The sequence below is a fragment of the Stigmatopora argus genome, chromosome 12 (genome assembly GCF_051989625.1).
Source record: "Stigmatopora argus isolate UIUO_Sarg chromosome 12, RoL_Sarg_1.0, whole genome shotgun sequence".
Lineage (NCBI taxonomy): Eukaryota > Metazoa > Chordata > Actinopteri > Syngnathiformes > Syngnathidae > Stigmatopora > Stigmatopora argus.
In genome coordinates, this window is record NC_135398.1 from 17106581 (window position 1) to 17130083 (window position 23503).

At 43.0% G+C, this 23503-nt stretch overlaps 2 protein-coding genes across 8 annotated transcripts in view; one reads left to right on the forward strand and one right to left on the reverse strand.

Annotated features, from left to right (window-relative positions):
* ednrba (endothelin receptor Ba) overlaps positions 1–23503 on the forward strand; it is a 90143-nt gene that overhangs the window by 20413 nt on the left and 46227 nt on the right. The gene's annotated exons all lie outside the window — the stretch shown is intronic.
* Positions 853–3285, reverse strand: LOC144086337 (uncharacterized). Its single transcript, XM_077616252.1, has 3 exons — positions 2825–3285; positions 1798–2427; positions 853–1502 (listed from the first exon to the last, which is right to left on the reverse strand). The coding sequence occupies exons 2-3, from the start codon at positions 2422–2424 to the stop codon at positions 1059–1061; spliced, it is 1071 nt and encodes a 356-aa protein (XP_077472378.1). The 5' UTR covers positions 2425–2427; positions 2825–3285; the 3' UTR covers positions 853–1058.

Genomic DNA, 23503 nt, shown 5'->3' on the forward strand with positions numbered 1-23503 from the left:
TCACCAAGCTTCTGAAAACCTTCTATAGAACCACTGTAGAGAGCATCCTGGTGTACTGCATCACAGTGTGGTACGCTGGAAGCACGGGGCAGACAAAAAGGCCATGCAGAAAGTGATTAACACTGCCCAGAGGATTGTCGGCTGCTCTCTGCCCTCACTGGAAGACATTGCCAGCCCTCGTTACCTCAGCAGAGCCAGGAACATCATAGGGGACCCTTACCACCCTGGTCACAATCTGTTCCAGCTGCTGCCCTCAGAGACAACAGGGCCTATGTCCGATTATTATTATTATTATTATTAGCTTCGATGGCGATAGAAAAGAAGGAAGAAAGAAAGGAGGATGGATGGGTCATTTTCACATAATTCAGCAAATAACGGTAAAGACACTTTCAGAAAATGAATAATTTACAAAATGCAATTCAAGCATTCTGATTATCTCTAATTAGCAACACTAGCACTGCCTGGAAATATCTTAGCTGGAACTTTAATGAAAACATAATTAATTAAAATTTAAAAAATATGGATTGGTCTTTCCCGTTATTCCAAAAACGGTAAAGACCAAGCATAACGGAAAAGACAGTATGGTGAAACTTCAGTCTATGTCAGGGAAAAACTAAGACCTTTATGTGTTTTGTTGTGGGTATCAGTAGTGTGGAAAAGGCCATTAAGAACTAGTGGCAATTATATAAAGTACTCTTAGTTGCAATTTCAGTAAAATGATGGTAACAGTGTACCCCAGCCCTTATATTGGGATATCTGCCGGGGAAACTTTGAAGTCAAATTCAATAAAAAAAATTTGTTTTTTTTTTTCTTTTTTCTTAAAGCCCTGCAAAAATAAAATATACACATTGATTAATATCTGTAAACTTTATTGTAATACAACTCGAACACATATATACGGTCTTACGGAAGAAATTGTAAATACAGATTTACTGTCAACAACATGAAATTGTCTTAAAGCCTAAACATCTTAAGCTAATACTGACAAATGATAAAGAAGTTGCCAATATAATCAAAGTTAGCAATGATCAAATGATAGGATACTTGAGTGCACAATCTTAACAGTTGTAGTTCCCTAGGTCTACATCAAAAACATGCTGCTTTCCAGTGCGTGAGGTTCCTCCTGTTGTTGTAGGAGGTGGCAATCTCATAACAATATTGTCTATGTGTATGTCATCCAAGTCATCCATTTCAGGATACACAAACAAAGGTTTTTTCATAACACTGGACTTGCGACGCATAAATTGCACCAGAGCTTCATCATCTTCATCAAAGTTTTGAATGATCTTTCCCACAAAATGTTGAACGGACTTTTTCCCGCAATACTTCACAAGAACAAAATCACCTAACTTCAGATTTGTGGTACTGACTTCATCTTCGATAGGAAAGATTTCAGTAGATTCTTCCAGGCTGTCATAATCAGAGAGTGCTGCCTTATTAGCGAAGGGCCTGATCTGGACAGGTGACAAATGTTCTCTGTCACAAGATACTGATGCTCCATGCTGAAAGAAAGCACAAATCATTATATATTATTATATTCACGTCAAATTGGTACAGTATTGACAAGAGACAAGGTGATTGAATTAAGCTGTTACATATATAAATAGGGAGTGAGATTAAATTAAAGTAAATGGCTGCTTGATGAATAATAGCACTGACATCTTTTCTTCGTCATGTAAGACTGTTGTTCCAAACAACTCTTTTATAACATTCAATTTTGTACTTTTGTAGAATGGGACCAACAACTGCAGCGTGTATAGCCTTTCTTTCATTTTGTCGCTTTTTGCTGGCTAGTACCTTTGCTTTGAGATCATCTTTGATAGCATAGCAGAATGTTAGCTCCTTCCTTATCCTGTTGTTATTCCCGCTGGAAAGGAGGGAATATGCCTTCGATGCTGGAGAATCGCTGATCACGTTAACACTCAACTGCTGAGCATTCTGCATTCTGCTGATCTTTCTTTTCAATTTCCGTATTTCAGTTTGATATTGCTTGATCTGAGCATTATTCTTGGTAATTGTTCTGTATGCTTTGCGGTCCCGGGCTTGCGTCTTTCTCCTGCCAGCTTTCTTTTGTGTTGATGGTTGCGATGGTCCTGGTTGTGGTTCACCAAATTCATCAGCATCTGGGCTAGGTGGGGGAGTGCTTGGCAGATCCTCTTCCAGTTGTTGGAATTTCTTGCTCCTTTGCTTTCGTTGGTTGAGCTTCCATTTTCTTCTCAGTTGCCTTTGCTCCCTCTCTGAAAGCTTGTGAATATTTGGAATCTTTCCTTGTGCCTTTCTTTTCTGATATCGTTCCCTTTCTTTCTCTAAATATTTGTGATAGGCTCCAGGGTCATTTTTAATCTTCTCCCTGCATTTGCGCATCGCTGCAGCATTAGATTTTTTCGCAGGTGGCTTACCGCCTTTTTTCTTAAATGGATTCATGTTCTGGAAATTTTACAAATCAAAGCAGGAATTAGTATACACATAAACATAGCATAACATGTTAGCGTCATCTCTACATATCTGTTGTATATTTAAAAATATGTATTTCATCTCTACATATCTATTGTATACACCTTTTCTACTTAGTCTTTCCCGTTATATGATACGTCTTTCCCGTTATAACGGTAAAGACAAAATTTATTAACGGTAAAGACACAACATTCCACCTCAGCCTTTGACATTGGTAGATGGTATTTCTTGGCACTCAGTAAATGATAGTGTTCTGCATGCATACACCATGCCCAGTTCATTAAAAAGCAAAGTAATTATGTTCACCAAGTTTTTAGGACATCGGTAAAGACATGGAATTGTTACGACATTTCACAGGTATGGTCCTTACCTTGGTTTTAGTTTCATTCTCATGGCTTCTGCTTAGCTGGCGTTGACAATATGGCTGACAACATCCTGGTACTTCTCCCACACCAGCCACCTGGTGTATTTACTGTGAATTTTTTGGTGTATTTCTCATGTGATAACGGTAAAGACACACTAACTGATATGAAAGGTACATCAGTAAAACTGTTTGCAGTTGCAATTCTTTTGCATTTTTCTCAAAGACAACTTGAGTGAAAATACTATTGAAACAAATCTAAACAACACATTCTAAATAGAGACAAACAAATAAATCATAACCCGACTTTTCATTCCTATAAACTGTGACACTAGATTCTGGACATCTAACGGAGTGGACAAATTCAACATAAACTGGCTCTCAATGTATTTGTGTCTCAAATAGATTTCTCTTAAAATTGGTGCCAAATGTAGTATAATATGTGGCAAACAAAGCAGTAGTAATTAATTTTTATAACTTTGTAACACATAAAGGGAAAGTCCAGGGCCATATCTTTACCGTTATTTGCTGAATTATGTGAAAATGACCCGGATATTGTGTACAGTGTACACAATATCCATCCTCCTTTTTTTCTTCCTTTTCTGTCGCCAAAGGAGGATGGATATTGTGTACACTGTACACAAAATCCATCCTCCTTTCTTTCTTCCTTCTTTTCTATCGCCATCAAAGCTAATGCTGAAAGTCGAGCCTGCCATGTCGTATTTCTGGCATAGTCCGTCTTGAAAATAGCTTTAAATCAACACAACAATATATTTGCTTGTGCAGCTAGCTCCAGATACAGTTTGGTGGCTAATCATAGTTGGTGAAAGCGATTACGTATTCCTACGCCTGCGACAAGGCAATGACGTATCCCTACAGCTGCGAAAAGGCATTGTGGAGTTGCCAACTCGAAATCTGATTGGTTAAAGCAACAGTCTTATCGACGCTTGTTTAATGCTGCAGAGCCTACAGAACTGATTGTGAAGGCTTTGAGGCAGATTTCTGACCCTGGCAACAATTAATGGCTGAAATGTGATTGGTTAAATGCTTCAATATGAAAACACATCTGGAAGCAGTGCAACCAGGGGGGAAAGCAAGGAAAGGAAGCTAACAGACAATTTGGAATTATTTAATAAGTATTGATCGACAAAATATAATATATGATACAGATATTTCTTAGGCCAGCACAGAAGGCCTTGAAGGCTCTGACGGCCCGCCACTGTATATAACATTGCCCAGAAGAATTCTTCCCACTCAAAATAGCTAATTTAGAACACAGTGTAATCATACTATGTACATACCTGTCTTCTAGTATATATTTTTACAATTTTTTTGATCATTTCAAATTGTGTACTCCATATAACAACTTTCGTACGGGAAAAAACTATGTTTAAAAAGAGTACCTTTTTAGTAAAACCCATCTCATTTTAACCATTTCGGCTCTAATCCGGATCGTCTTGGTCACTGTTAGAAGATGAAAACGTCATCGTCGACTGCTACGTGCATTAAGCATGATGTGCAGACGCGTGTCAGTAATCAATGTACTTAGACCAGGGATGGGTAAACCGGTCCTCGAGGGCCGCTGTGGGTGCAGATTTTTGTCCCAACCAGTATAGCAAAGACAGTTTAACCAATGAGATTTCTGCAGAAAACAAGAAGTCCCTCACAGTAATCCACTGATTGCACTTGTAGGACACCAGATTGGTGAAAAGATCCCCTCTCAATGGGTTGGAATGTACACCCGCTCCACTGTGGCCCTTTGTGGAATAGTTTGCCCACCCCTGACTTAGACAGTCAAGCTGTCAGCCTCAAATAGCCACAACTACAGAATCTTGAATTATGTGCTCTTAATTGTACTTTTATTTTGAAGAGATCTGAATGTCTGCCAAGTATTTATTGTTTAATTTGCCCCCGTATTCACTCTGCTAACAAAGGTTATGGGCCCAGGCCTAGCTAAGCTCCATGAGCAGCAGAAGTGGCACCATGGCCCAAAGAGCTGGAGAATCCAGCAGTCGCTGGGCGTGACTGTTATTTAGCGGTGACAAGCAGAGGTGCCCCACTTCGCTGGTCCCACCTGCTTTTTTAGAGCCAAAAGACAGTTGTTGCGCTGTAAAAAAAAATCTTTTTTGAAGAATGGGTTAGATGAGAAATGAAAATTTCAGTTACACAGCAAACATTTGCAGACAATTATGTACAGTGGTACCTCGACATACAAGTGCCCCGACATACGAGCAATTTGAGATACGAATACATTTTTGAGCTGATATTTATCTTGAGATACGAGACAAATTTTGATATACGAGCAACTCCCTCCATGTAATGTCTCTGTGGTCGCAACTGCCTCTTTGTAATGTCTCTGCGAGCACTGGGCGGAGCGTGTTTTTTTTTCCGTAAGCCAGTGTGAATGGCATATATACTACTTCTCGTTGGCAAGTGGTCGTGCGTTATCCTATTGCGAGGACATTTGTGTGCATCATTTTGGGAATATTTTGAAGGGAATAGAAACTTAAACAACCCTCGATATTGACTAAAAGTCAGTGTGGAAGCGGGGCAAAAAGAGCCAACCCGGGGAGAAGAAAGGTAACAAAATGTCAAACAAAATTAGAATTAAGTTTAGTGTTATCTTAGATTAAATTTATTTTTGAGCGTGTCTGCATCGTAATCCAAGTTCATTTAAATTTGTTAATGTTATGTTACGAACGAGCGCGTTGCCGTGCAAAAAGCCACCCTTCTCTGTCCGTCTCTCTCTCTCTCCCCCCTTCGAAATCCGTATAATTTTAGTACTATTAAACACATTTTAGTAACATTAAACCAATAGTTATTTGTTACTTCGCTAATAGATGGCGAATTAGAACAAATAAAATGTTTTTCCAATCCAATATCCTGTTTTTGGTGTTTTTTCAGAGGGTGGGAACGAATTAATTTGTTTTTAGTTCATTTCTATGGGAAACGTTCACTTGACTTACGAGAAAATCGACATACGTGCTCAGTCTCGGAACGCATTAAGCTCGTATCTCGAGGTACCACTGTACAGGCAGCAACACTTTAAATGCACATTTACAATCATTTGATTGTGTTAACGATGACCATCAACTCGCACCTATAACTCTGCATTCATGTCCTGTTTACAAAGCACAGGAGGCCCAAAGACAGCTATACCTCGAAATGCAAACAAATCAGGGCCAATCAAGGCTATACATGATATCCACACAAGCCAAAATCTGGCCATTTGTGACCCGGGCAAAGACTAGATTTGCCTGGTAGAGCGTTGTGGGATGAGAAACAAGGCTCTAATTCCATTAAAACACTTTTCCCTTTTTCGTCCAAATAAATCCTTCATTCAAATGTAGTAGAACTTACTATATTAATATTATTTCATAATTTTGCTAATAGACTCCTGTGCTTTTGTCAAAGTATACCGATGTCAGGTCCTATTTATTCCTATAATGTTAGGACTTGCTTGTAGTGTTTCCATTGCTTTCTCCCTGTGTTCTGATGTTAGTTTCCCCACTCTTGTTTGTCCCTTCTGTCTTGCCGATGGGCTCACGCAGCAGCGCGTCATTCAAAATTAGTTCCTGTTTTGTCTATTTAAATCCCACTGATTATTATGTCATTTGTCCAGTGGCGGGGCGTCAGGGCCTTCAAGGCCTTCTCTGCTGGCCTAAGAAATATCTGAATCATATTATATTTTGTCCATCAATACTTATTATTCCAAATGGTCTGTTAGCTTCCTTTCATTGCTTTTCCCCCTGGTTGCACTGGTTCCAGATGTGTGTTTTCATATTGAAGCATTTAACCAATCACATTTCAGCCATTTGTTGCCAGATCAGTTCTGCCTCAAAGCCTTGACAATCAGTTCTGCGGGCTCTGCTGCATGAAACTAGATTGTTGCTTTTAACCAATCAGATTTTTATTTTTATTTTTTCATCATAGGCGCCGTTCAAAGCGGCTGCTAGTTGCAGTGGCTCCCTAAATCCTCACTCGTATTCTGTGTTTTTAGGGCTTTTTTAGAGCTTTTTTATCCTTTATTTTTACATTTTATTGTCTCTTAAGATTTTACTTGTTACTTTCGTTTATATATTATATTCCAAACTTTAATGTTTTAAAACTTTACTTTCAAGACTCTACTCCGAGACTCAAGTTGTGCGAGAGGCAGTCTTTGAGCTATTAGTTTAGTTTATTTTTGGGAATTCTGGACATTATATTTTGACCCACTCAGCCATGCCTCCGCTGTCTTACACAAAGGATCAGCTGTTAGCGCTACGCAACACCTAGATTCCCCTGGACCTGGACCTCCCTGCGGAGTTAAAGAGGAAGAGAAGAGGATGCAGAGCTGGACGAAAATGTCAGGAGAGAAAGCGACGCTTCAGACCCAGCATTCCATCTATTATTATGGGGAACGTAAGATCTCTCCCCAATAAGATGGAAGAGCTAAGGGCGCTGACCAAACAACAACGACAATATCGGAAAATCTGCATTATGTGCTTCACGGAGACCTGGCTGGATGAACTAATTCCGGACTCTCTCGTCTCCTTGGACGGTTTTCAGCTGGTGAGGGCGGACAGAGATGCTGAGGAGAGCGGTAGGAAGAAAGGGGGGGGACTAGCTGTTTTTATTAATAGTAGATGGTGCAGCCCTGGGCACATTACTGTGAAGGAGCGACTCTGCACTCGAGATATCGAGCTAGTAACTGTGAGCATCAGGCCGTTTTACATCCCCCGGGAGTTCTCGCACGTTATCATAATAACTGCGTATATACGTCCCTTGGCCGATGCGACAGTCGCCCGTGAGCTGCTTCACGCCACTGTGTCCCGGCTGCAAACGACACACCCCCAGTCTCTCCTTCTTATCTCTGGTGATTTTAACCATGCTCCCTTGGCTTCTACTCTCCCCACCTTCACTCAGTATGTGAAGTGCCACACCAGGGAACAAAAAACTCTGGACCTGCTGTATGCCAACACAAAGGAGGCATACAGCTCAGTCCCCCTCCCCTCACTGGGCCGCTCAGACCACAACCTGGTCCATCTGATCCCCACCTACATCCCTATGGTGAGGAAAATAAAACCTACCACGAGGATCATACAAAGATGGACCGAGGAGACCAGCATGGTACTGAGGGACTGTTTTGAGACCACTGACTGGGAGGTGCTGTGCAATTCACATGGTAATGACATTGACATCTTGACCCACTGCATCACAGATTATATTAACTTCTGTGTTGAGAACATTGTACCCTCCAAGAAGGTCCGTTGTTTCTCCAACAATAAGCCGTGGGTCACCAGGGATCTAAGGGCCCTCCTGAACAAGAAGAAGAGGGCTTTTAGGTCTGGGGAGAAAGAGAGCCTGAAAATGGTCCAGAAGTAGCTGAAGAGAGAGATAAGGAAGGGTAAGACCATCTACAGGAGGAAGCTGGAGAACCAACTCCAGAGAGGCAACACCAAAGAGGTCTGGAGGAGCTTGAGGACTATTTCGGGCCATGGAGGCAACAGCGAGAAAGACCCGGAGTCTGGCGGCAGGGAGTGGGCCAATGAACTGAATCAGTTCTTTAACAGATTCAGTCCTGCCCCCACTCCCCTGACCCCCCAGACCAGAAGCAACGCTCCCCCCTTGTTCTCCTCCTCCTCTTCCTCCCCCTCTTCCACCGGAAAACAGCTCAAGAAGATCGAGGCAAGGAAGGCTACCGGTCCAGACGGCCTCAGCTCCAGACTACTGAAAGAGTGTGCGGATCAGCTTGGTATAGTGATTCTGCATATTTTCAACCTCAGCCTCAGTCTGCAGAAGGTCCCCACCTTGTGGAAAACTTCCTGCGTGGTCCCAGTTCCTAAGACTGCGTACCCCAGGGAGCCAAACCGCTTCAGGCCGGTAGCATTAACCTCTCACCTGATCAAGACATTGGAGAGAATCATCCTCAATCACCTCAGCCCCCTGATGAACGCAGAGCTGGACCCTCTGCAGTTCGCCTATCGTCCAGGCATTGGTGTGGAAGATGCTACCACCTACCTGATGCACAGGTCTCTTTCACACCTGGAGAACGCGGGAAGCACGCTGAGAATGATGTTTTTTGACCTCTCCAGTGTGTTCAACACCATTCAGCCGGTTCTACTGAGAGGGAAACTGGAGGAGGCTGGAGTAAGGAACCACCTAGCCGCATGGATCATCGACTTCCTCACTGACAGACCACAATATGTGAGACTCCAGGACTGTACGTCTGATGTGGTAGCTTGCAGCACGGGGGGCCCACAAGGCACAGTGCTCTCTCCACTCCTCTTCTCCCTCTACACATCGGACTTTAAACATAATACAGACACCTGCCACCTCCAGAAGTTCTCTGACAACACCGCTATTGTTGGACGAGTGACGGACGGGAACGACCTGGAGTACAGGGGAGTCATCACGGCCTTTGTTGACTGGTGTAGGCAAAACCACCTCTACATCAACACCAGTAAGACAAAGGAAATGGTCATCGATTTTCGGAGGAATCCTCAACAGACCAATCAGGTGAACATCCAGGGTACAGACATTGAAATCGTGGAGAATTTTAAGTACCTGGGTGTTCACCTCAACAACAAACTAGACTGGTCCACAAACACAGATGCCCTGTACAAAAGGGGCCAGAGCCGCCTCTACCTACTGAGGAGTCTACGGTCCTTTGGAGTGTGCAGGACACTGCTAAGGACTTTCTACGACACTGTGGTGGCATCTACAGTGTTTTATGCAGTGCTTTGTTGGGGATGCGGGAGCACGGAGAGGGACAGGAACAGGCTGAATAAGCTGGTCAGGAGGGACAGCTCTGTTCTGGGCTGTCCTTTGGACTCTGTGGAGGAACTGGGAGAGCGGAGGATGCTGACCAGGATGATGTCTATCATGGACAGCACCTCCCACCCCCTGCATGAGTCTGTGGAGTCCCTCCGAAGCTCCTTTAGCAATAGACTGCGGCACCCTCATTGCAGGAAGGAGCGCTTCCGCAGATCCTTCCTCCCATCAGCTGTCAGGCTCTTTAACAAAAAAATGGCTGTGTGTTAAGACCTACCGTATTCATGCATGTACATTTATGTGTATGTATGTATGTATATATGTGCAAAGCAACACGCTTATTTGATTATATATTTATTCATGTATTTATTTCTTGACCTACCTTTTACCTATCTATTTATGTCTAAAATGCCTTTCCTATTCCTGCATCCTCACCCTCTTGCCACTGGAACAACGAAATTTCCCGAATACGGGATGAATAAAGTTATCCAATCCAATCCAATGTCGAGTTGGCAACCCCACAATGCTTTTTCATATGCATTAGCATTTTGCTGGCTGGGATATGTCATTGCTTTCACCAACTATGATTGGCTAGTAGGCGGGCCAAAGCCATAGATCGCAAACTCCACCCACTATGGCCGACAGAAGCAAAAGCAAATGGATTCTGTTTGCTCAGAAAGCTATTTTCCAGACGGACTTTTCCAGAAAAAAATGGACATCATTAAGAAAGGGCGGTCAACTCCGAAGCTAGCAAGCCTGTTACAGCCGGGAAAATGGTGTGTGCGGCACTTTCAGTGCGCTAACTTAGCTGCACAAGCAAATAGTATATTGTTGTGTTGATTTAAAGCCATTTTCAAAACGGACTATTCCGGAAATATGACAGGACAGGCTCGACTTTCATCATTAGCTTCGATGGCGATAGGAAAGAAGGATGAAAGAAAGGAGGATGGATATTGTGTACAGTTAAAAATAATTTTTGGTGAGTATAATATAATAATAATAATAATATGGCTATATTCCTAAATAATATTTCAATTGTGGGCCCGGTTCTGATATCTGAAAAGCTCCAGTGTTTGTATTTAATCACTAAATGCTGCTAGGATGTGGATTTTACCCCAGTTTAATTTTTGCCGTTTCGCCATTGACGTCCATCGCTGTCTTTTCCTGAGGAAATCACCCCCCTGGCCTGGTTGTAATGTCTCAAAAGCTCCAGTATTTGTATTCAGTCAATAAATGCTGCTAGGAAGTGGATTTCACCTAATTTTAGTGCATTTTTTGTCATTTCACGTATGGACGTATCGACGTTCATCGCTGTCTTTTTACCGGGGAAATGATACTCCGGTTCTGATGTTTAAAAAGCTCCAGTATTTGTATTTAATCAATAAATGCTGTTTTCGGCTGGATTTTACCCCATTTTCGGGCAATGTTTGCCTGTACGCCATTGACGTTCATCGCTGTCTTTTCCCGGGAAAATCGCCCCCCTGGCCTGGTTTTAATGCGTGAAAAGCTCCAGTATTTGTATTTAATCATGAAATGCTGCTAGGAAATGGATTTTACCCCATTTTTGTGCATTGATTTATTGATTATTTTTTATGTGTCGCAGCTCTAGCTGCTGTAGAGGTTTTATAGCCATAAAATAGTTTTTGAGGGTTGGATTGATATGTTGAAGGCGCTACGAAAAAATGCACCAACCGCCACTGCATTTGTCGGATCTTCCGCCTTATTTCCCTCGCCATATGTCTGCGTTACCTCGTTCCTCGATTCCCTGTTTTCCCTAGTCCGGTTTGGTTTTGTGATTTGAATTCTAAGTTTTTGTCATTTTCTAAGATTCTGCTGAAGTTAGAAAGTTTTGTTATTCCTCTTAACCTCGCCTCGACGTCTCCCCAGAGACGTAACAGAACGATCTGAACCACATGGACCCAGCGGGAAGCCACCGACGCTCGCGCCGACGCTCTCGCCGACGCCAGCCACCCAGCTCACACTCCCCCAATTGCCGGCCCCATCCCTCACTCTGTCGCTCCTGGCTACTCACTCGACTAAGTGAGAATACAAAAATTCTGGCGCCCCTGTATATCACCCTAGTTATCTGTGTTTGGACTCAGATTTTTCTGATTGTGAGGACAGCCGTGAGCTAATTGATTTGTGGGCAGGAGATTCGGACTCGGACTGTGATTCCCTCAGCCGATTAGGACTTCGATACACCCCCTCGGAAGACCTTGACCCCGCCTTCTTTTCCGATTACTGGAGTCGCCGTGTCGGCTGGTCATCTACAATGGGCCACCACGTGGCGGCCGGCGGGGAGGCTCAGGCAGGAGTTTCGAACACCGCCCGTCTTGTCTTTGTGGGGAGGCACAGCAGCGAGATTTTTCCCAGTGTCGGCTGGCCATCTACATTGGGCCACCGCGTGGCGGCCGGCGTGCTACGCTGTAGGGAGAAGAGGAAGGAGGTACTGGACGCTCGAGCCCCTGAGTTAGCTCCTCGCTCGACCTCGCCCGTTCGAGCTCCTCGCTCGACCTCGCCCATCCAAGCTCCTCGCTTGACCTGGCCCTTCCAAGCTCCCTGCCTCCCCGTGCTGGCTGGCCCGCCAGTCGCACCCGTGCCAAAGCCACACACAAGGTTCCCTGTGCCGGCTGGCCCGCCAGTCGGACCCTGCCGAAGCCACGCACAAGGTTGCCCGTGCCGGCTGGCCTGCCAGTTGCACCCGTGCCGAAGCCACGCACAAGGTTGCCCATGCCGATTGGCCTGCCAGTTTCACCCGTGCCGAAGCCACGAACCAGCCTCCCCGTGCTGGCTGGCCTGCCAGTTGCACCCATGCCTAAGCCATGAACCAGGTTTCCCGTGGGGAAAGGTCCTGCTCGCCAAGGTCCTTCCCGCCCATAAGCGGAAGCAACTCTCTGGGCCCACTGGCGGCCACTCAAACTGGCCCCCTGGACGAGGCGGCTGGCGGCGGATTTAAGGGTTTCAACCTTGAGGCGGACTGGTTCTCAACAGATTTTCAATACTGGATCAGGGCTGCAATTTTCCCATTCTTTTGTTTTCCTCAGGTTATCAACACACGCACCACAATCATGCACTAACGAATGGGTATAAACTTCCCTCTCTTTTTTTTTCCTTCCTTCCGATGAAATTCCAATCAGCTGTTTAACAGCTTTGACTCGAGTCCTTTTTATATAAAACACACAAAGACTTTTGGTGTTTGTGCGAGTGGGTTCTCGTCTCATATCTTTATAAAGCACAGGTCCTATAGCCTGGGAGGTTTTTAGAACCATGGCATCGGCACCAGCCACTCACACACACACCATATTGCAAATCAGATGGTAAGAACTCTGTTAGGTTCACCAATAGATACGCTTTAGGATAAGGAAGACATCGGAGGCATATTCTGCTTTATCTTGCAAGAAAGTATCGATCCTGACTCGTCTTCGTCCCAGATCATTCTAGAGAATCGAATCCTCTCCTGCCCATTTTATTGCATTAGATTCAAAACAATTAGGGTCATCTATTCAAAACAATTGCATAAGAGGTAAACCAAGCGAGCCTCTATTCAAAACAACTAAGGTCAGAAATCAAAACAATTGCATAAGAGTTAAAACAAGCAAGCATCCATTTTAAAACAATTGCGAGTGTTTTCTGAGGTCAATTTGGTATCGCCACCTGGTGCAGAAATCCAAGTCAAAGCAATTAAGAATCCTTCAGTGTGAACTTGTGACCGTGTGAGAAGTCGAGGTCACAAAACAATCTTCCCGGATCCGTGTGAGAGGTCAAGGTTTCAAAACAATTTTGAAAAGTCCAGACGGATAGAGACCTTTTCCTTTGTTTATCACGGTTGCAAGCAGATGTACTGAAAATGACTTTTTTAATGTTACTAAGCTTCATTGCAAGCACATATATAATGGTTATATTTCGAGCACATTTATAATAGTACCCAAAATAACTCCAATATTCCCCCCTGTTATTATACATTTGTACGCAATCCCATAATCATTTTTTTATGACAAATACAAATACACTTGGGGGAAGTCTGTTGTCTCGATCTTTACTAGAATTCACCTTACTTGCATATCTTGTCTGAAAAAGGAAGAACAAAATCATTCTCGTTCAACTCATTTTCATAATTTGCATAATCCTGGACATCAATGTTATCACCAGTAGGCTGTCTAATAAGAAGATACAATCCTTGTAATTCTTAATTTGTTAGAGCAACTGTATCAACCCTAAGTCGGTCTAGCAAAGAGCGTAAGCAGGGGATAAGACACTACCCACACATTGTCAAAGTATTAGCCAAAACAGCTATTGATATCACCTCGGTGAAGGCCAATTGTTTACATTTGCCAAAGGGCTTATCCCACCAGTCTGCCAGAAGGTGGACAGTTCCACTCCAGAGTGCCTCTTCGTTTACGGTTCAGGGTCAGGCCTTCAACGGCTCAGGTGAGGGACCCATTGGGGGACGTGTTGTTGAGTGCAACATTTTCAAACATTGCATACGCCCCCTGCTCCATCAAGAGCACATCAACCGGGCTGCCGTATTGCCGGCTGAGAAATTAAACTTCCACTTCACTCCTCTGCGCCGTCCAATTGTCAATTAGCCATCCAGTGAACTCTATTTTCGGATATGTGCAACAACGTCAGCCCACTGCTCGGTCGCACGGAGGCTTGCATTTCTGATAAAAATCCACTTTCACACAGGCTCCGGGCCACTCAGAACGCTCTAAGCTCTAAAAATGACGGCAACCGCCTGCTGCCCGCCATTTATTTCCTCAGTGACATTGAGCTTCTTCTACTGTCTTCCACCATTTTCCAAGTGGCAAGCGGAAGACAGAGGCTTCCGCTTGCGAGTTTCAGCGTGGATTTTCACATTTTTCTTTTTTTTCAGAAAAAAAAATTGTGATGTAGTGAAGTCGCGAAAGTTGTAGCTGCGAAGTGAAGAAAGATCACAGCAATAATTCGTGTGATCCTACTTCGTGGTTTTTCAATTATTGCAGCCATGTCTGGTCTCTATTATCTGTGATATTCGAGGGATTACTATATGGGGTGTTCTCCTATGGTCCAGGCAATTGAACCGTCCTCCTCACACATGGGTCAAGAACAGTTTTTGATACCAGTCCTCAGCTAAGCTTTGAAATGTTTATTACAACTTATAGAACCATGAACAACTGTTTTGAGAGAAAACACCATGGCCTCATAGGGAAGTCACACATAACTGTGACAAGCTTTGCAACCTGAGTGACAATACCAACAAGACACTGATCAGCGTACGGAAAGTCAAAAGGGTTATAGGCTGGTGAGAGTATATATTTTGAGTATGTAACAGTCTTCATGTGGGTGCTCATCTGTTTAGTTAGTTGCCAAACTTTTGCCTCCTCTCACCTACGCAGAGGGTCTTCAACAACAATAGAAAATATTTTGTGTTTATTATTTATTTTGATAACTTAATATTTTTTCCCTCTTCTGTGTGTTTCTCACATATTTCATACAAAATTGGCATAGTACTTTGATCATTTTCAAGGGTTTAGTTGGTGTTGGAATGAATTAGAGCTTTTAGATGTAAAATTTGTCTCTCCTTACTAAAAATTCAAGTTATGAAAACACATCTGGAACGAATTAATTTTGGATTGGATTGGATAACTTTATTCATCCCGTATTCGGGAAATTTCATTGTGACAGTAGAAAGAAAAGGCATAATTATTTAGATGGTACAGTCGCAAAGGCTGCACAACAACAAAGCAAAAACAAAAAGTACAAAGCAAATCAAAGTAAATGGAAACTGGAAAATGGAAACAAAAACTGGAACCACACACAGGAAGTCTTCCACAAGATGGGGAACTTCTGCAGACTGTGACCAAGGTAGAGAATATGCAGAGTCACTCTTCCAACCTTATCCGCACAGTTCCTCAGTAGTCTGGAGCTGAAGACAACAGCAGCAGAGTAGGGCACCTCGACTCCGTTGTTGGTAAGCGCCGACAGCTCTTCCATCTTATCCCATGATGGAATGGTTGGTCAGAAGCATTGCCTCTTCTCCCGGCACTTTTGTCCAGCTCCGAATTCCCGGCGGCACCGAGGTGTTGCTCCTTCCGCTGCGTATTGTAACAGCTAGTCAGTCCCATGTGTGTGACAGCGTAGGCATGGCTGAATGGTTCCAAAAAAGAAGTAGCCGAAAGAAGCCAGGCTAACAGAACAAGTAAAGTTGTAAAAACATAAAAGTATAAAGTACAAAGTAAAGTAAAAAGGAATGTATTAAGAAATATTAAAAAGTATTTTAAAAAAAGATAGAAGGGCTGTAAATCACGAAAAACATAAGAATGTACAGAGCTACTTCCACTGTCTCCCGCATGAACGGCGCCATCTTGGATCTCCTTTCTGAAGTGTTTGCACTGTACTACAACTATGTATTTGGTTATTAGGAACAACACTAAGTGGAAAAAACCCTCAACATATAATTCATGTACACCAACCAAACATGTCACATTTTTGTGTAGACAAGACATTAAGTGTCACAGTAATTTGCTAAGGGAACAATTTTTGTCTTGTAGCTGCAAAGGTGTGTCTGTTCTTTAATACCATATTCTAATGCCCACAGTTGGCACCTGACTCACAAGAAGACAAGGTTAGGTCTGTAAAAACAGCACTTAAAATGATTTCATTTACCCATTATATTAATTGCTAAAACAGGTTTTCTTAATACAGTAGAGTGAAAAAACTGAAGTATAATGCACATGGTGATAAATTTTTGTCTTGTCTTGTATTGAGGGGTATTGGGGTCAGGGGGTTGTAATTTTAGAGAGATTGTTGACAAAGAGCCTCCTCTTCATCTGGCTCTTTTGAACCATTCATTCACACATAGATGCCTACAAACAGACAAAAAAAATCTTGTTTACTTTTATGAGATCAAAACACTAGACACACACAATTATATCCAGAGATCATAGCCATTTTATGCCCTTCACAAAAGACAAGTACAAGCAAATGGTGTCAAGCTCTTAGAATCCAAACAGTCATTTCTCTTATTGGTGTTGATCCAAAAAGGAACTTGAAATTAACTAAATAAAAAAATGTGCTATGAAAATGTGCACGAGCCCATGATGGGATAATTAGCCTTTTACTTTGTTTAAATTACACAACCATGAATAGACTCCCTTCCATGGATGATTTTTTTTCATTAATTCGTTAACCGCTTATCCTCATAAAAGGTTGTGGGGTGCTGGAGCTTATCCCAGCTAACTTTGGGCCAGAGGCGGGGTACACCCTGAATCGGTGGCCGGCCGATCGCAGGGCACGATGAGACAGACAACCAAGCATTTAGAGTGTCCAATCAGCCTACCATGCATGTCTTTGGAATATGGGAGGAAACCGCAGTGCCCGAAGAAAACCCACGCAGGTGGACCGACCTGGATTTGACCGCAGGAACCCTTAGCTGTGAGGCTGATGCGCTAACCACTCTATCCACTGGGCCGCCCAGAGGGGACAACATCTTTTTTTAAATTATTTTAATTTGTGTATCTAAATTGCAGTTGGCTTCCAAAGAGATGATCTGTTAAGAAAAAAAAATGACATGAAAATGTATTGCCGGGGGAAAATGTTGGAATTTGTTGCTGCTTCTCCAGGAATCTAGCACATTGAATGAGGAACCATGTAGCCACATTTGGATTTTATTTAACACATCTGTAGCCATTCAGTCATCATCCTTACCGAGCGTTCTCGAAGGGTTCCGGGGGTTGCCGGAGCCCCCAGGTGACTTCGGGTGACATGCAGACTACACCCCAGACTAGTCGCCACGTTCCAGAACTTTTTTCATTACTTGAGTATTTCATAAGTAGAGCAGTACTTAATGTGTAAATTCTGTAATCCGTTCCACGTTCCTCAAAAACTCCCAACTAAACTCTTTAATAATGATGAGTGTCCCACTTTTGTATCAAATATGTGAGAAACAGACCATAATGAAAGAAAACTATAAGAAAATTATTTATTAATGTATTAATATGAATAATAAGCATGCCAAAACTTGTTCTATTTGGGTAGTAATAGAGTACAGACGCTCCCCAACTTACGAACGCAATTGGTTCCGAGCGATTGTTCATAAGTTGAATTTGTTTGTAAGTTGATTCAGTGCTATATTTTGTATTATAATTTATGTTTAAGGCCGATATAAGTATATTGAAGGTTTATATAAGTGCATTTGTATGTTTAAGGCTTGTATAAGTAACACGCATTGGTTTGTACTGAAAAAAAAACATTTAATAAAATGGAGAGAATATGTACAGTACTGTAGAGAGAGAGAGAGATTTATGTATTAGAAACTGGCCAAAAGAAGCGACCTAATGACAATTGCACAGTTTTCTTCTTTTTTTCATCATAAGTGATGCAGTAGCACTGTATGGCATCATTCAATTGATTTGCAAACTTTGTGCAACGTTCAATATTTGGGTCCTGCTGCTCGATCTTTCTGTTTATAAATGGTACTGACGGTCGAACGATTAAATGCCCGTGAAACGCTCACCACTCTCACGCGCATCAAGCTTCGTTATTATTGCCACTCGTTTCAAATGAAATGGCTTGCCTCTTCCTTGCAACTCCCTCAATAGAAGCCTTTAGCTTTTTACCAACCATATTCAATATTGGATGCATGAGATATTTAATGATACAAATGAAAAAGGTTCTTTGCACACTGGAGATACATTCACGCACTTCCGCATTGCAACGAAGAAGAAGGTAGATGCTGGGTGAGCTGAGCTCTCACAGCGCCAGGCGTCGGTATTAGCGGCGGAAAGAAGTACTACTCCGAAAAAGGCGAAATACAAAATTGGACTTGCGAACATTTTTGGACTTAAACGCAATTTGCAGACATGTTCGTATGTACCGTTGTTCGTAAGTTGAATGTTCGTAAGTAGGGGAGCGTCTGTACTGTATGGAAGAAGCGTGTAATGGTGTAGTCATCGGTTGATTGAATAACATTTGCACTCCAAATATTTCAACACCCATTGTTAATCAAATTTGTCAGCAATACGCTTAAGGGTAAACAATAAATTGTGCACCGCATATTAAACTTGCCGTCTACTGAGTTTTGTACATTTAGCACACGTACTGTACATAAGGGGTTGAATAATTTTGAGTGCAACTGTAACTACCACAACACACTTTTTGTGACATCAACACAAACAGGAAAGTAGTAAATGTTATATCTCTTCCGTTTTGAAATGTTTACTTCATGCAGTCCCATGCTATGCCACTTGTAACCATCACAATATGTAAATAACTGGATATCTGACTGTCTTTCACCAAATTAAAAAGTCCAAAAATGATGAAAGAAACAGGACACACATTTTAACAACTTCAAATCATGAATTCAAAACAACTTAGCATTAAACAGAACTTCAAAGGCGTAAAAGTCTCTCCATCTCGCCAGTCAGTTCAGAGAGGCCATGCCAAGGAGTCGTCGCTTTTAATGCTTCCTTCTGCTTCCTTCTGCTTCAACAGCGTACCAGTGTTAGTAGATGGACTATGGTTGGCCGTTGTTATGGTCATGGGTGGAGGGCCCCAAACAACAGTTTCAACTTGGTTATGCTGTGAAATTTCAAATGACACGAGCATGGAACATTCCATAGGTGAGCTGATGAATTGTTTAATGGTGCCAGTATGATATAAAGATTTATAGCCGAAACGCGGAAATTGTCTTGATAAAAAAGATAATTTCTTAATATTCCTTGAGCCTTGAACTTACATTTAGCAAATTTGCAGATACAGTTATTGAAGAAATACATACATTGTGTCATATTTAATTCTGCATGGAAATTCTTGATGATGAATTGGCTACCATAGGTGAAAAGGAGTTAAGAATTTTGCAGTAGTGTTTCTTTCTTAACACATTGTCAATGAAAATATAATATAATTTAGATACCAAGTAAAATCCATTATGTAAAACTCCCCAGATGTGTACACATATTACAAGCCAGGAAACATAGAAACAAGACATTAGCCTGTTTCAGATGTGCTACCCAGGCTCAGTTCAAAAAGAGAAAGAATAAGAGAGCAATCTGCTACAAATGTGATTTTTCAAGTTGGGTTCTTGTGCATGCTTGTGTTTTCTTGTGCTTGTGAAATCTCATCAGCGGCAGACCGAGTACAGTTCCGTTCCTAAGATCGCATCAGAGTGAGAACAGACAAGCCTCCAGATGTTGTTCTTGCCCCGCCTCTTTCAGCAAGAGGCAAACAAACAGCAGCTGTAGAAGCATTCCACAATCTACCTCCCATTTTTCCTTTTGAGAAGGAACTCAAACAATATTTGTGTACAATAAAGAACTCAAGCGGCCCGGTGGTGCGAGTGGTTAGCGTGTCGGCCTCACAGCTCTGGGGTCCTGGGTTCAAATCCAGGTCATGTCCATCTGTGTGGAGTTTGCATGTTCTCCCAGGGCCTGCGTGGGTTTCCTCCGGGTACTCTGGTTTCCTCCCAAATTCCAAAAACATGCACGGCAGGCAGATTGGACACTCTAAATTGCCCCTAAGTATGGGTGTGAGTGTGCATGGTTGTCCGTCTCCTTGTGCTCTTAATCGACTGGCCACCGATTCAGGGTGTCCCTCGCCTCTGGCCTGGAGACAGCTGGGATTGGCTCCATCACCCCCACGACCCTAATGAGGATAAAGCGGTACAGATAATGAGATGAGAGATAAAGAACTCAAATATCAAGAAAGCTGTTAAAATTGTTATGCTCATAAATGCATGTTAATGTTTTCATTTGACTCCACAGGTTCTTTTCCTTAGTAATATTTTACATATTAATTAGTTTATTCTCTGTGTTGTTGTGTATGTTCTGATTTTGCAAATCATAAATTTCACAAAAAAGAACTGTAAACAGGCTGTGGTGTCAACCTCAAGCAAATCATTCTGCAAGCTCAGGTTGTTGTGAGTTCGTGCCAAATCTGTACTTTTTGTTTTCTTGATAAGAATGTACTTCTCAAGGACATGAGCACACTTTTGTTACTTGAATATGAAAATCTTATTTTTTTCTCACTCACTGCGCATTCATTTCTGAGTTATTGCTTCTGTGAGGCCCTTAGAGCAAGGAATGAACCAAAAATGAGCAGACATAAATGAAACCAAGGAGACTGATTTGTGCCATATTTGAATAAAAGAGAAACAGACGAGCTCTTATTATTTTCTCAATCACATAATAGTTTATTTGAAGTAGAATTAAAATAGAAAAATGCCTCTCTAATCTCAAGTGACACGTTCAGCAGAAAAGTCATTTGAACGAGAATGAGAAGTGAGAAGGACAGATGTTTAAAATAAGGTAAAATTTAAGTCATATTTGTGCATATTCTAATGGCATTTATGAAGATGTTTTATTCATAGATATTTTTTCTGAAAATCAGACGTGGCTTAAACCACAAATACCTGACGCTACCGTACAGTTAGCAGGCTGCACGGTACTCAGATCAGACAGGACGTTCGACTCAGGAAAAAAAAAAGGTGGTGGGCTTTGTATTTATGTGAATGAGGAATGGTGTACAATAAGTGCCTGTGTCTCACTGGTCATCCAGGGTTTTTGGTTAGGAAAAACCGTATCCGTTTATTAACAGTGACGTTGTCCGTGCAGTTTTTGATGTAGGAAAGTACCGTGTCCGTGTAGTCCTGGAGGTTGTGGTGTTCAAAAAGTTCCCAAATGGTGCGGGAAAAACAGTCCTGCAGCTGAGAAAGTGCGTCCTCGGGCCAAGTTTTTATTATCTTTATTTGTGGCCTTGTTAGCCTCCGGACGGGGATGTATGAGGGGGTGAGGGACAGGCAGAGATGGTCGGATCCAGCAAGGTGAGGGAGGGGTGTGGCTCTATAAGCATGTTTGATATTAGAATAAACATGGTCTAGAGCAGGGGTCAGGAACCTTTTTGAAAGAGAGAGCCATAAACAATTCCTTTTTCAAATGTTATTCCTTGAGAGCCATACTCACAATTTAAAAGTCAAAATACATGAAAATGTGCAATTTTTTTTTTGTCATTTTACCACTTTTACAGTACAAAAAGTATTTGAATTCTTTTGACAACATTGTTACGCTGTTGCTAATCAATGAATATCAATGAGTATCAATGAGAGAATAGATGCAGAAGACTCTAATGAAAAAAAAAAGTAAATGCCACAGTGCCGACGTGACGTTCCTATTGGTGCATTCCGGACTTGGCTCTCTCACCACCGGTTTCCATATTTTAGCTCAGAGCCATATGCAACCATCAAAAGAGCCACATGTGGCTCCCGAGCCATAGGTTCCCTACCCCTGGTCTAGAGTTTTATCTCTTCTTGTGTGACACTTCACGTACTGGATAAACGTGAGAGGCGGCCACAACGTGTGTAGACTGCCTGGCCTGGTAAGTCGCTGCGTCTCTCCGGTGTCTGGCATCGTCCTGGTGCCGGTGTAGACGGGCTGCGAGGAGCCAGACTGCTTGGGCTTTCCGCACGGTGCGATTCCCCATAGCCTGACCCATGGGCAGTCTCTGCCCGGGCTGATGTCCCTGTTCCAGACTTCGCTGTTCCAGACCCTTTATTTCCGCTGAGCGCTCTGCCACTCCTAGATCCATGCGGTTGCGCCTGTAGAGAGTGCCGTGAACATCCACCACGAATGAGCGAGGAGCAACTTTCTGAATGCATTGGTCCAATGGCCATCTCCCCGTGGGGTCACCCGGGAGCGGCTTCATTCTGATCTGATCTCCCACATTTAGCTCTGGGAGGTCTTTGGCGGATCTGTCGTAGGTGGATTTCGCTATCCGCGGTTTCCAAGCCAACTTGTCAGTCACTCCAACCACCACATGTGGTTGCAGTAGGCTGTCTGCAACTGGTAGAGAGGATTTGAGACTCCTTGACATTAAGTGTTGGGCGGGGCTACTGCCTATCCCCTCTGTGGGCGTGTTGCGCCAGTGGAGGATGGCCATCCATACGTCGATTTGACTATCTTTACAGTTGCCTCGGCCTTTCCGTTTGACTTCGGATGGCGGGGCGACGACGTGACATGGGTAAAACCCCAGCTTGAAGCAAACTTTCTGAATTGTTCACAGGCGAATTGGGGGCCATTGTCAGTAATCACCTTGTCCGGTTGCCCATGACGCAAACATTTGGCTCTGCAGCGTGTGATCAGCGTGTTGGCGGATAGGTCAGGCAGCTGGTCAATTTCCCAGAAATCCGAGTAGTGGTCTACAAGAATGAGAAAGTCTTTGCCCGCATATGCGTATGTGTCCATGCTCACCGTCTGCCACGGACGCATGGGTATCTCATGTGACATCATGGATTCCTTTTGCTGAACCCTTGAGTACTCCTACTATTGCATGCGGAACAGTTAGTTAAAAAATATTTGATTTCAGCTCTCATGCTTGGCCAGAAGAGGGTATTCCTGGCCCATCTATAACAGGCCTCGCCACTAATATGGCTCGAGTGTATCCTCTTGAACAGCTCTGCCCTGAGGGCCTTTGGGATAATGATGCACTGCCCTTTGTATACCACTCCATTCTGCACGTTCAATTCATCTCGGAATGACCAGTAGTCTTGCACCGCCAGCAGTGTGTCCTCCTTGAAGTCAGGCCACCCGTGCAGGATTACCTTCTTCAGCTCCTGGAGTATCTCATCCGTTTCCGTATGCTGTGCTATCTGCTGGATTTGGAAGGTAGTGAGATTCAGGTGCTGGGCTTGGTCCAGCTGCGCATACTCTGCCTGGGCTGAAAACAGTGTGGCGCACAAGTGGAGTGTCTGTTGCAATGCGTGGCAGCGCAGTGTGGCTCAGCGTGTCACTAACATACATTTCAGGCCCAGGCTTATACACCACATCCAGGTTGTAGCACTGCAGTTGCATTAACATTCCTTGGAGACGTTTTGGCGCACTCAGGAGGGGCTTCTTGAATATGGTGATCAGCAGTTTGTGGTCCGTTTCTGCTGTGACCATTTCCCTGCCATATAAGGACTGGTGG

Bases quoted from the DNA above. Each gene is read 5' to 3' on its own strand.
- LOC144086337 (XM_077616252.1), bottom strand. From the start codon at position 2,424: ATGAATCCATTTAAGAAAAAAGGCGGTAAGCCACCTGCGAAAAAATCT. The intron at 1,503-1,797 runs GTACTAGCCAGC...GCTTTCTTTCAG, and splicing joins AAGATGATCTCAAAGCAAAG to CATGGAGCATCAGTATCTTG.